The sequence below is a fragment of the Triturus cristatus genome, chromosome 5_1 (assembly GCF_964204655.1).
Source record: "Triturus cristatus chromosome 5_1, aTriCri1.1, whole genome shotgun sequence".
Lineage (NCBI taxonomy): Eukaryota > Metazoa > Chordata > Amphibia > Caudata > Salamandridae > Triturus > Triturus cristatus.
Window position 1 is genome coordinate 168,655,391 of NC_140587.1, and position 13,375 is coordinate 168,668,765.

At 44.6% G+C, this 13,375-nt stretch overlaps 1 protein-coding gene across 1 annotated transcript in view; it reads right to left on the minus strand.

Annotated features, from left to right (window-relative positions):
- Positions 1-1,234: 1,234 nt before the first annotated feature.
- The window catches only part of RHPN1 (rhophilin Rho GTPase binding protein 1), a 444,327-nt gene continuing 432,186 nt past the window's right edge, over positions 1,235-13,375 (minus strand). The window contains exons 14-15 of the mRNA XM_085604772.1: positions 6,125-6,283; positions 1,235-1,840 (exon numbers count right to left, since the gene is read on the minus strand). Of these exons, the coding sequence (XP_085460898.1) occupies positions 1,655-1,840; positions 6,125-6,283 (345 nt within the window). The 3' untranslated portion in view covers positions 1,235-1,654. The remainder of the gene's footprint in view (positions 1,841-6,124; positions 6,284-13,375) is intronic.

Consider the following 13,375-nt stretch of genomic DNA (forward strand, 5'->3'; position numbering starts at 1 on the left):
ACCTTGTTGGTCTTGTCTTGCAAGAAGTTGAACTCAATCCTATAAGCCTTGGTGATGAGCGAAAGTATCCACGTACCTAAGGTTACTTCCCAAGACTTCAGTGAAAAAAAACATAATCGTCTCACAACAAGTGGTCAGTGGAGTTGAAGCAAGTTGCTGCTTTAAAGAAAATTGTACTCCGGTTTGAGGTCCCTGATCTGGTATTACCTCAAAACGTTACCCACTGGCTGACTGTTGCTTTGCTGAGACCTATGTTGTCTTGCAGTGTCATCCTGTAAAACCTATAGTATGGATGTTGTTATTGTTCAGCCCTCACCTACTTTACCCTCTTTGTGACCTATGGTTTACATTTTTGAATATTTTCTCAAGCTAGGGTCTGATCAAGTATTTCAAATCAAAGGCAAGTTGAGCTTCTGCACTCTTGCCTGGTATCTGTGGACAACTACATCTCTTTAGCAGCAGACATGTACTGGATCTGCCTGCAAGCGGTGCCAGCTGCTTTTAGTGCATAACAAACCTCTACATTACAGATGGTTTTACTTTCCTGAATTATATCCTCTTCTGCAGTATTGGAAGACACTGGGGCAAGTACTCAGACTATTTCTACTAGTAACTTAACATGGCAATTTATAATTTGCCAATTTACAGCTGACCCAGAAGCCAGGCAAGCGAACACCCAGCCTCTTTTTTTCATGCTCAGAGGTGCCCATTTGTTGAGCTTAATTTCAAGTTTGTTTATGAGCAGTGAGCCTGGTTGAACATGGCCTCGTACTGTGAGGCTGCCTTATTTTTTTTCCCCAACAGGCATGAAGTCATTAACTAGGCGTTTCTGAATTAAACCTTAACTACAAACCTACGACCACTTTCTAGAATCCTCCCAAAATGCTAAATGTAGCGATTCTTTAGGAAGTACAACAATATATTTGGTTAACTGATTAAAGTAGAATACAATCCTGGTGGCATTAGTCCCTGTAGCATCAGTGGTAAAAAGTGGTACCCACCATCCGGTGCTTTCAATATACACACATGCCCAATTGCAGTTTTTCATCCATCTGTGTTGGATGAAATAAGGTCCCATATTAGACAGGTGATGAAGAAATAAGAGAACAGCATTACCCTGCATCAAATGTACAGAAGGGTTTAGTATTTTCACATGCAAGTTTCTCTATGGATGCAAGAGAGAAAATTGATTTGTTTGACTTTCTTAACAATCTAATAAGTATTACAAAACACATTAAAAATAAAACTACTTTAATATTTAGCAGATTCATTCACATAGACAAGACAATGGTTTCTCCCTACTGATATTTGACAAGCAATCTGACAGCCTGGAAAAGAAATAAAGTGTTTTTATATGTACCGTACTATTGACTTTACAAAGACAGCTTTGTCACCAAGGGAGACGCGTCATGGAGCAGTTAAAGATGCCTCTGTTTCCAACAGAATACCACTCGTCCTGATTCACCCAATAGAGAGATCCAGTCCACTGGCGAAGGGTGAGAGGAAGCATCTGAGAACCAATGGAGGTGGCAATCCTTCGCAAATAGTCCATCACTACAGAGCACGGTCCTGCCACTGCTCTTCGATGATGCGGCAGGAGTCAAGCTCCGGCACTTGGTTAGAGTCTGTATCTCGAGTATCAGGGCGTGAGGCATCAGTGCATGGACTCAGTGTTTCCTGCAGTGGAGAAAGGGAGCCCAATGGTACCGCTGCTCTTACTCCTCTTGCCAGGGCTACTTTTCCTGCTCCCGATAAACAGGGCGCTTGCACTCTTGCTGTTCATGATGCCCTTCCTGCTGTTCTCCTTGTTGTGCTTTAGAAGTAAAGACTTCTTTTCAGCCTTTGAGAGGAAAAGGAGAACACATAAGATGTTAACAAAGCAACTAGACAAATGGGAAGAGAGAGTATCTTGTTTATGTATGTATGCACTAGTATGTGCATCTACGAACCAAGCAAGCATAACATAACACCATAACATGTGTATTTGTAAAGCACATGTTCACCAAAAAGGGTAATTTGGTGCTGAAGAACAGATGTTCATGGTTACCCAACTTAATGATACTAACTTTATTGACCTCAGAAGGATTAAAGACTGAGTGGACCCACTAGGATTTGAACCTGTGACCATGAGGTCAACACACAAGCTCCTACAGTGGACGCATTAGTCCACTAAACATCCACTGAGCATCGTGCAAGAGTGTGGGAGACAAAGAATGGATTAGTAGGTGGAGCCCTCTTCAGAAGTTGTCATACATCTTTTGAAGGGGCCTCCAATAAAAGGGAGAAGAAACTACTAAAAGAGGTGTCTGCAGTTTCTTTCGAAGGTAAGAAATAGAAGGAGTGTTGCTATAGGATTGTTCCCTGCATGTTAAACTTGCATATGTACTTACCCTGAGTGCCCGCCTGCATGTGAACTGGTATCCTGTTTTTTTTTGTTGGGCTCTAGAATCCCGCTGATGTGTGCGAAGAGGCTAAGGCCTGTCCCACGTAATTCAAGATCCAGAACCTGTGCTGCCACCACGAGGGGCACACAAAGCATGTCCTCATAGCACTACTCTTCATGCCCTAAGTTATGAGAAGCGGTGGTGGCAGATTACCACGTTTTTGTGAATCATTAGTGTGACTAGACCATTTTTTCCTGTTTCAAGAAGAGTGTGGTCTATTGAACCCTCTTGTTTAAAGTTTCAATGGAATGTGTAGACATGAACCTTGCGCTGAAATTCTGCGTGTCAAGTATGTGTACTGTAGGTGTAAAACAGGTGAGAGTCTGTATACGTGGACCAATTGTATCTATTCTAGATGTCCCAAATTATGCATGGCTGAAGCTAGAGAATGGCTACAGCTGCCCCAGGAAATGGGTGTGTACTGGCTGCGTTCCTGTGACTGAAGACAGAGTCCCAGACTCTGAAGTGATGGAGGATAGAGACAGGGATAACCTGAGCAATTCAGTGAGTAGAAAGGGCGGGTGAAGACAGAACATTCAAATCATGAAAGTAATTAGTGGAATACCAATCATGTCCTGTTAGTAGTGTATATTGAATGTATGCTTGGTGCCCATGTTGCTGCCATTCAGATCTCAAACTTGGACATGTTTGGGGAAAGGCCAAGGAAGCCAACTTCGATCTACTGAAGCAGACATGAGCCCCACCAAATACATTAAACAGAGAAACAGTTCAAAAGTAAGTGTTGAAAGAGTTCCTGCTGGGAGCATTCCATCAAAAAGTCACTAACAGCTTACAAATGCTGCTGAATTCCATGGTGCCGTCAAAGCAGAGACCCCACAAACGCCACACAGAGCACACAAAATAACCTGAGACCCCGAGCCTAGGGATAATTCAGATCTCTCCAGGATGAAGGATATCTACTTAGGAAAGCAGATCGAGTACGTATAGAAGATCATTCTTCATGTTGTGTCACTGACAACCAATATGGATGTCTATTTGGTAATGCAAAAATTGCATTGTCAACCCCCTGAAAATTAGGGCAAGCAGAATTGAGATGTAGGTGGCTGGTCTATTCTCCATTCTCATGAAGATGTTACCACTACTGTTCTAAGCCTCTCCATAGAAGGATAATAAAGAGAGGGAAGGGTAATCCATTAACCGCTTGCAAGCTCGGGTATCAGTATAAACTGCAGTAAATGACCGACAAAAGGATCATTACATCCATTATTAAAATGTTAATTTTAGATCATTTTGTTTGTCTTTATGTAAAGACATCAAGGGCCAGATGAATGTTGGTAATCATTTGCGATTACCATATAGCGAATGTTTGTGATTAGCTATTTAGTAATAGCAAACACTAATGTACAAATGTGTCTGACACATTTTGCTGTTCGTAGTGGGTAGCAAATAGACCTACTTCATTAATATTCATGAGGTAGGTCTCGGTTTGCGACCCATTGGGAATAAAACAATTCACAGGAACGGTGACGTGCTGGGGTCAGAGGACAACTATGTCTGCGACTGCTTTTCAATAAAGCAATATTTTTTTGTTTTAATGCAGCTTGTTTTCCCTAAAGGACAACAGGATGAGTTTCAAAAAGAAAAATGAAAAGTTTATCTTCTCATTTTTTAAGAGTAGGTCCACTGCCTACCCTTAAAAAATAAAAAGAAAACTTGTCATCTTTCTTTTTGAAACGCATCCGGTTTTCCTTTCCTTAAGTAAAATGGGCTGCATTAACAGACCCCCTCCTTGAAGGACTGGAACCTGCACCCCCCCCGAACCCTAGCGTCTTGAGACCCTTACGGGTGAGTAGTCACGCTTAACAAACGCCTGATTGATTGAGTGATTGACTTTTCGGTATCTAGCGCAATAGAAAAGTGAGACCATCTTCGGAACTGCATTGCATAGGGTCATTTAGACCAGTACTTTAATTCAGGCTCCAATGGAGAGCTGACTCGGACTATGCAATAGTAATTTAGCAAGCATGTTTTGGTAGTGTAAATATATTACTACAAATCATGAATTAAAGCATATGTTGTAGTTGATTTGTAAAAAAGATTCAACCGTGGTATAGCAAAGTAGCAGGGCTGCTCACTTTGCTCACTGTTGAGAACTGTCCACCAACTGAGGACCGGCTGCCGATGAAAGGAGTCAGTGCTGCTGCCCCCTAAGCCCCAATAGAAGTACCCTACTGCCAGTTTCTGCCATTGTGTAGAGGTTGCAAATGCAGAGTGAAGAGCTTGAGAGCTTCTGTGGTGAATAACTCTCTTTGATGGAGGGGCTCTTCCTCACCTATGGCCTTGATGTTACATGTTGTGTCACATTCTTGGTCCTTGCAGACCTTCCTGAACCTGAGCATCTTCATTACTGCTACACTGCAAAAGTGGTAACCTGCACCAGTGCTCAGGTAATGCAGACCGTATTGCCCTTGCCTGCATGTGGCAGCACCCTTTCTGCAGTACCTGTGGAAATCCCAGAGGTTCTGGCCTATTATGCTGGCACCTACTTAACCTAAAAACTTGGCTGTCCTGGTCTCGATCATCTTTCTAGCACTTCAACCAGAAGATCATAACCATTAAATGTCTTTGAGGATTTGTAACTGCCTGGGTCGCACCACATCTACATTGCCAATCACAGCGCACACATGATCAATGCCTGACGAGAGAGAATTGAGGTATAATCACAACCATTCAGAACTGATAACACCTCACTAGCCAGGGAATGCTTACCTGCACCAAGTTTTGGGTGTATCTGCGCTCGTAAACCTGCATCACCACCCAAAGGTAGATTTAACAGACCACCCTAACTAGCCACAAATAGCTCTGGGGATTTTCTACCTGAATATTGAGATTTATAGACCAAACACAATTTGTGACAAAAATAGTGAAACAACGCAGTATTGTGAAGGTAAGCACATATTAACTATTATTAAGTCCACCTATATGTATCTTGATGATGCATATTTCTTCAAGGTACATTGGTGTGCAGTTAAGAATAGTAAATCTATGTATATATGTTCTTACCTTCACAATAATGTGGTAGTAATTATTTTCCAAGGTGCATACTTTTATAGACAATATTCTGACATAGAACCGGTTCCAAAAATTACACTCAGCTGCACAGCTGTACCCAGTCTCTGGGGTCCAGAAATTAAAGGCAATGCTTAATTTGTGACGGTGGCTGCGTGAGATGGGTACAACAATTGTTGTGGATACCAGGACTGTTTTCATAATTGGGTTTAGACCTAGAGCAAAGTGTGAAAGGGAGAAAGAAGAAGGAAGTAAAAGACAGGATAACAATGCGAAAGGGATGAAAAAGAAAATACTTGAGTGTGAGAAGGACCTAGCAAGTGTAGGACGATGGAAGAAGGAGGCTCGAGCTGCAACTGCGATTAGGTTGATTTGGTATTCAGTAACCCCAACAGTCAAAAGTCCTGGGAGTGACCTCCAAAGAAAAACACTGTTCCCCTGCATTTATTTTTACAAAGTATGCGTTGGTAAAAGACAATGCTTTCACGGTGGAGTCCCAGTATCTTTCAGTTTCTCAGGTCCTGGAGAGCTACACTTTTCACATTCAATGAATATGATTTTTGGTGCTCACTCGTCCAGTCAAGTTACATGCCACATGATGGCACTTGGGCAACAGGGGGGCTTTCCTGCTCCTCTCGACTCCTACTTACCATGCTTTGAGCATCTGTGTTTTGCAAGGTAATAACATCGAGGTCCACCCCTTCATCGCCAACGCTCTTCAGCAGCTGAACCACCTGCGCATGCTTGGACCACTTGCAGTCCTCGCCATTGACTGAAACAATGTAATCTCCTTCTTTTAGACCAGCCTCCTGCCAAACACAAACAGAATGACCTTTGCAACACAGCATACACATGAAAGAGGGGTTTTGTATGATTATGCTGAAAATAAGTGACTGATCAATACTGTAAATTACCAAATGTTGAGTAGCAGATCTTCATTCAACAGAACAATCCTGCTTTTTCACACCTCTCCATCTCCCAAGCTTTCCAGCAGCTCACATCAACCTGCCTACCTTCACATAATCTGAAGACGACAGGTCCTATGTTCCCAATATCCTTCTAACCCACATGATACATGTTCTGAAACAGATTCAACCCTTGACATGCTCATCCATATTTTCTCTTCTGTCAGTCGGTGTCAGTTTATCCACTCTTCTCTGACCCCATGAGTGAGCAAACCATATGCAACTTCTTGAATGCATCTTACCTGGACTGAGAAAACTATGACAATTAAATCTCCGTTCCTTGCTCCGATTTTTGGATGGTGAAAAGGAGTTTGACTGTGTGAGCCAGGAGTTTCTGGAAGTGATCCTGGTTAGTACAGGTTTATGGGAGAGAATGATGCGTTGCATACTGGCTACTGGCTAGTGAAAGATCGCCGAAGGTGACAGTAATGGCAAATGGGCTATGCTCATCTAGCTTTCCAATGTATCGAGGCACCAAGCAGGGGTTCCCTTTGTTGTCTCCGCGTTTTGCACTGGTGGTAGAGCCACTGGCCATCACAATCCACTCATGTAGGGATATTGGTATTCTTTTTGCAAAGGACAGAAAATCAGTTACTTGCTGTAGCTGTAGTTCTCCAGTATTAGTATCTTTCATAGATTCACGTCGTCGAAGTGGGAGTTCCACGGTACAATAATAAAGCAGTATGTATCATTATCATAGGCTCTCATGGTAATGAACAATCACTTTAGCCTATCTATATTCTCTTTTTTTAAAGCGGACCAAACTTGAACTATAACCAATTAGGCTATAGGACCCTGTAGACACTGCAAAAAGAGGCCGAGTCCCTCAGATTTTCAAAGCACAAGTGGGAAATAAATTACAAGCTATAAGGGGAGTCTCTCCGGTGAGGAGGGTGGGTCCCATGTGAATCTATTAAAGATACCAATCCTGCAGAACTACAGTTACAGGTAAGTAATTTATGTTCTTCTCCAGTATTGGATCTGTTCTAGATTTACATGCTAGAATCAGAATAGCAAGCAGTTAATGTATTTGTATACTTTATTTTGTCGGCACAATTAGCGGGTGGTGGGTAGAAATATATACATTACATATTCCTATGCAATTTAAAATAAACATATATACACATGTATTCATCTCTCTCTCTCTTTGTGTATATATGTATATAAATTTCATTCCAAGGTTGCATAAATACAGAATTAAACAGATGCAACCGAAAGTTGAAAAATGTAGACCACTTCACTTACTTGGGATGTACGAGATCATTTCTACTCTTTAACGTCCACTATTGATTTTAGCCCTGCCCTAGGAACTCTTTAATAAAACACTTACCTGCAATTTGATATAGTATCCTGGAGGTAGTTTTAAGGACCTCGCTCAAGGATTCACCTATCCACCCCCAAAAAATCCAGCTCTGCTGTAATCAAGCGTCGAAGCACACCTACGAGGCATTCGGCCCCTAGGTGGGAACCCAAAGATGAACCATGGTACCAACAAAGGTTGGTGGGTGAGGGTTCTTTTAAAAACCTAATGTTTTTTTTAATTTTTTTTTTTAAGGGAGGCAACTTCAGTGACCCATGAGCTGTTGGTCCTTTGAGACCACAGTTAGCTCATTCTTCTTGTTTTTCTATAGGATTTGGAGAAGACGAACGAGCCTCCTTGTTCTCGCCTCCCTCTCTCATTCTTTGTTTAGAATAAGTCACAATAACAGCCTCATCTCTCTATACGAGAGAGTTTTAGATGAACAGGTTAGACATATTTTGTAGTTCTTTACCTTTCTATTTCTATTTAGGGAGTTTTGTAAAGCGCTTGGTGACGCACAGCGGCGTGTCCCCGCGCTAAGGAGCGGCTTCTAACTGGAACCTACAGAAGTGGAATACTTTACTGTTCGAATAGTGTAGTTTTGAGCTTGGCTCTAAAGATTAGTTCAGATGGTTCGAGACGCAAAATTAAGGGTAATGTGTTCCATCTGACGGCTGCAAGGTACCTAAAGGATCTTCCGCCCATCCGTGCTCTGGACACCTTGGGGACAACAAGGCGTCCCGAGCCAGAAGATCTGAGGGAGCGGGACGGTTCATAAGGTGTCAGCAGTCCTTTCAAAGGGAGAGGAGACCTCCCGTTGATGATCCGATGGCACATGCAGAGTGCTTTGAAATCAACCCTACTTCTGATCGGGAGCCAGTGCAAGGACCGAAGGGCCACCGAGGATGCGGCTCTTCTGGGTAGTCTAAGTACTAGCCTAGCAGCGGCATTCTGTAAGACCTGTAAACGGCTCAGATTCTTCTTCGGAGTCCCTAGATAGAGGAGGTTGCCATAGTCCATCTTTGAGGTGACTAGTGCATGCACAAGGGTTTGACGGGCCTTTACAGGTAAAAACTTCAATGCCTTCCTGAGACTTTTGAGGGTCCCAAAGCATGATCCGACCACCCAGTTGATCTGAGGGCCGAAGGTCAGGTCGGAGTCGAACCAAATGCCCAAGTTCTTTGCTTTCAGGCATGGGATAGGTGTTGAGCCAAGGCATGGAGGCCACCATGCCGACGTCCACGCCGATCGGTCTCCCCCTACGACAAGCACCTCGGTCTTATTTCCGTTAAGCTTAAGGCAGTTTGCGGACATCCAGGCAGCTAGGTCTTGCATACAGGCTCTGAAGATGTCCGCCGAAAGATCGGGTGCGCGCGACAGGGAGATCACCAACTGCGTGTCGTCGGCATAGGAAACCATTCGGAGGCCGTAGCTCTCTACCAAGGAGGCAATCGGGGCTACGTAGAGATTAAAAAGTGTTGGGCTCAGGGACGAGCCCTGCGGCACCCCCTGGTCCAGAGCAATTCGCTCAGAGTAATAGTCACCCTGCCTCACTTGGAAGCCTCGGCCTGCGAGAAATGAATAAATCCATTTCAACGCTGCCCCTCTCACCCCACCTTTGCTCAGACACTGTAGCAAGATGGAATGTGCCACAGTGTCGAACGCCGCGCTAAGGTCTAAAAGGATGAGAGCCATGGTTTGACCCTCGTCAGCACCCTGCCTGAGAGTTTCGGAGGCCCTAAGAAGGGCAGACTCGGTGGAGTGGCGTGGCCGGAACCCGAATTGAGTCGGATGAAGAAGGTTACTGTCCTCCACATATTTCATTAGCTGCTTATTTACCACCTTCTCTGCTACCTTCTAAAAATATGGCAGGAGAGAGATGGGGCGTAAGTTATCCAGCTTATCGAGGCCAATGTTAGGCTTCTTGCGGAGGGGAAGCACCACAGCCTGTTTCCAGTCCACAGGTAGAGAACTGGATCGAAAGGAGACATCTAGCAAATGCCTGATGTAAGGTTCCAGTGTCTCTATGCTGTCACTCAGCCTTTTTGGGGAAGCAGGATCGCGTGGGGAGCCAGATCTGACGGATCTGCAGATTTTAACGAGATCCTCTGATAGAGGAGTGGTGAAATGAAGTAGCAGATCTGAGTCAGCTTCAGCTCCTGCTAAATCTGCAGGTTCTTCCGCTAAGGGTGGCGTGTCGGGAAAAGCAAAGTAAGTCTTGCGCACTTTGTCTCCGAAGTAGTTAGCAATGCGATTGCATGCTGTTACTGAGTGATCTTCATCTCGAGTACCGGTTATTGGGGTGGAAAGGGATTTATATATGCTAAACAATTCCCTAGCCGAGTTTTCCGCCACGTGAATTTTATCTGCATAGTAGGTGGCTTTTTCTATACGGATTTTATTATGATAGGATCGTCGTTTTGTGAGGTAAGCCTCTTTCATCCGATCATCATAAGCCATTCTCCATTGTCTTTCTGCTCGTTTGCAGTCCCTTTTGGCACAGCGCAGCGCCTCGCTGAACCAGGGAGCAGTTCTTTGTCTGTGGACAGCTTTATTAGACCAACCCAATGGGGCTGTGTGGTCCAGAGCAGCCGTGATACGGTCATTCAGCAATTTATTTGCCGCTGTCACGTCATTTCCTCCTGGGGGCCCTTCCACGGTAAGAGCCGTATTAAACTCTCGCAGGGAGAATCTTGCCCACCTAAGTCGAGGGTAGTTAAGAGGGGTGGGAGCGCTAGCTATATGCTTAGACAAGTAAATAGTAAACGGAACGAGAAAATGATCTGTCCAGGGCAAGGGCACTGGGGGAGCGGCTAAAACACCCTCCCAATTGGCGAATATTGGGTCGAGCAGGTGCCCACGGTTGTGTGTTGGCAGCTGACCTTTTAGCTCTAGCTGTAGGGTGTGAAGTTCTTCCCGGAACTCCACTGCTCCTTTGTCTAGTGCGTCTTGCAGGTGTATATTTAAATCTCCCAACAGCAAAAACTTGTCCCTCCTGATCGCTGTTTCTGTGACCCACTCTAGGAGGTTTCTTTTAAAACTGGCCATAGGTCCCGGTGGGCGATAAATTATCAGGCCCTTAATAGTCATGCTCCCATCAATTGCTATGGTGAAAACACCCGCTTCGCATCCCGCCAGGTCAACTAGTTCTAGTTTGCATGGCCATTGTTGTTTAAAGGCGATCGCAATCCCGCCTCCTCTGCCTATCGGTCTGTCCAGGCGCACCATCTGATAGTCATCAGGTAAAGCCTGGAAAACTATGGGTTGATGGTTCTTGCCTGAAGTAGCCTGATGGCACTACATGATGGCACTACATCTGCTGCTTATACAATTACAACACTTCAGACGGTAGTTGAGACAGCTCACATTCCACAGAAGTCAGCTCAAGCAGCCGAATTGATAGCACTGACAAAAGCATGTGAGATTAGTACAGATTTGCTTGTTAACATTTACAATGATAGCCAATACGCTTTCAGCGTGGCGCATAACTTCGGGAAACTCTGTAAAGAAAGAGGCTGTCTTACTTCACATGGGACACAGATAATACATGGGGAATTAGTCCATAATCTCCTTACTGCTTTGACATATCCTAAGAAAGTAGCAATTGTTAAGTGTAGCGCACGCAAGAAAGTGACCGATAAAATAGGAGCAGGCAATGCCTTTGCGGATTACACAGCTTGTGAGACTGCAATGCAGCGGAGTACCACATCTATGTATGTAGTTAAGTCACAGGCTGAGCGTTGGCATGATGCCAGGCAAGAGGTGCTGGACATGCAACAATCTGCTTCTGGGGAACATTGGATGATGAGGGCTGTTGGAGGAATAAAGAAATGCCAAAATGGAAGTTACCCACAGCCTATTCACACCCTATGATTCACATGGCACAAGGGCTGGCACATGTTGGAGCGTCCTCAATAGCAAAGCAACTTATGCAAGTTCGGGATCATCCAGAGATTGTCGGTATGGCTAAGAAATTAGTCCAGTCCGGTCTGATCTGCCTTCAGGATAATCCTCGAAAGGGAACACAAACTCCAACAGGAGGGTTTGCAATACCTGCTGCACCTTTTGAGGTCCTGCAAATGGATTTCATCCAGCTTGAGCGCTGTAATGATCTAAAGTATGTCCTGGTAGTGGTTTGTGCCTTCAGTAAATGAGTGGAGGCATATGCTACGAAGGATAAAACAGTTCTTACGACAGCAAAGGTGCTCGTAAAGGAGTTCTTGCCACGATTCAGCATTTGCAGAGTTTTGTGGAGTGACAATGGACTCCATTTTATTGGGCAAGTTGTAGAGTATCGCATGAAATGATTAGGAATTAAGCAGAAGTTTCATGCTGCTTTTCACCCACAATCAGCAAGACTAGTGGAACATTACAACTCCACTCTGAAATTGATATTGGCTAAGATACAGGCTTCCACATCTTTGGCCTGATGCACTGCCTCTAGCATTGCTATCCATTAGATCGATACCACATTCACGATATGGCCTCACACTGTATGAGGTGGTTTTTGGAAGGCCTATGAATATTTGGGGGATTCCTAAGCCAAGCCCTATACATGATGTACCCTATGTATTGATGAATGACTATTTGTCTCAGTTGACTGACAGTTTGTCTTCTATTTATCAACAGGTTCGGGAGACTCTAGAAAAAAAAAAAGAACAGGTAGTAGTGTTCCCTATGAGGGAAATAACGGCACATCCAATAAGTTAACGTTTCTCAAAATATCAGTGATTGGCGTGAGAAATCATGTAAATGTTGCTATAATGGCAACCGGTTGCTAAGTCCGCTTCAAACACCTATTACCTAGAGGCGCTAACTGCACATTAAAGGCTAACATGCATATCACTGAACACAACAAAAGAAGCTATTGCAGCACACCAATACCATCTAAATACATTAAATGTCCAGAAACATGGACTTAAATGTTCTTTCTATTGTTTTATGCCGAGGCTCAACTTAATCCGTGCTTCTGGAGGGGTCCTCCACGCTATGGATCAGAGCGTTTTAATTTGGTTTGGTTGATTAAGGGGTCGACAGATGCTTCCGTTCTTGAAGTGTGGAGTGGGGTTTGGGGGTTGGTTTGCGTGTGCGTTCTTCCTTTGTTGTTGTTCTTTTACTTGTCTTACTGTTTCAACTTCCACGGACGGATACATGCCCTCTCTGTAGAGATAGCACTAACTTTTAATGTGCGCGACCACCCGCACACGCACCGGCCCCAGCTTGCGCTCACATTGCTCCAGGCGTTGGCGCGGCCTAGCCCCAGACTCCGCCCGCCGTGATTGACGACACCGTGACCGGAGCCTCCCTTCATGTCCTATCCTGGAATGTTAACGGTCTCCTGAACAGGTTGAAGCGCACCGCGGTCCTGCGCTATGCTCAACGCCTCCACATTGATATCCTTCTTCTCCAGGAGACACACTGATTGGGTAACTGCTTCCCCTTTCTTGCCCGTTACGGGTATGACAGAGTGTGGCACTCAGGCTTCTTCAGAGATTCCCGGGGGGCGGCTATCCTCATGAGACGCAGCTTACCCTTCGTTCTCTCCCGGGTGATCCATGACCCTCACGGCACATATGTGAGTGTATGCAGCTCTCTGGCCGGCTCCCCGCTCAACCTGATGTCCTATACTCGCCCCC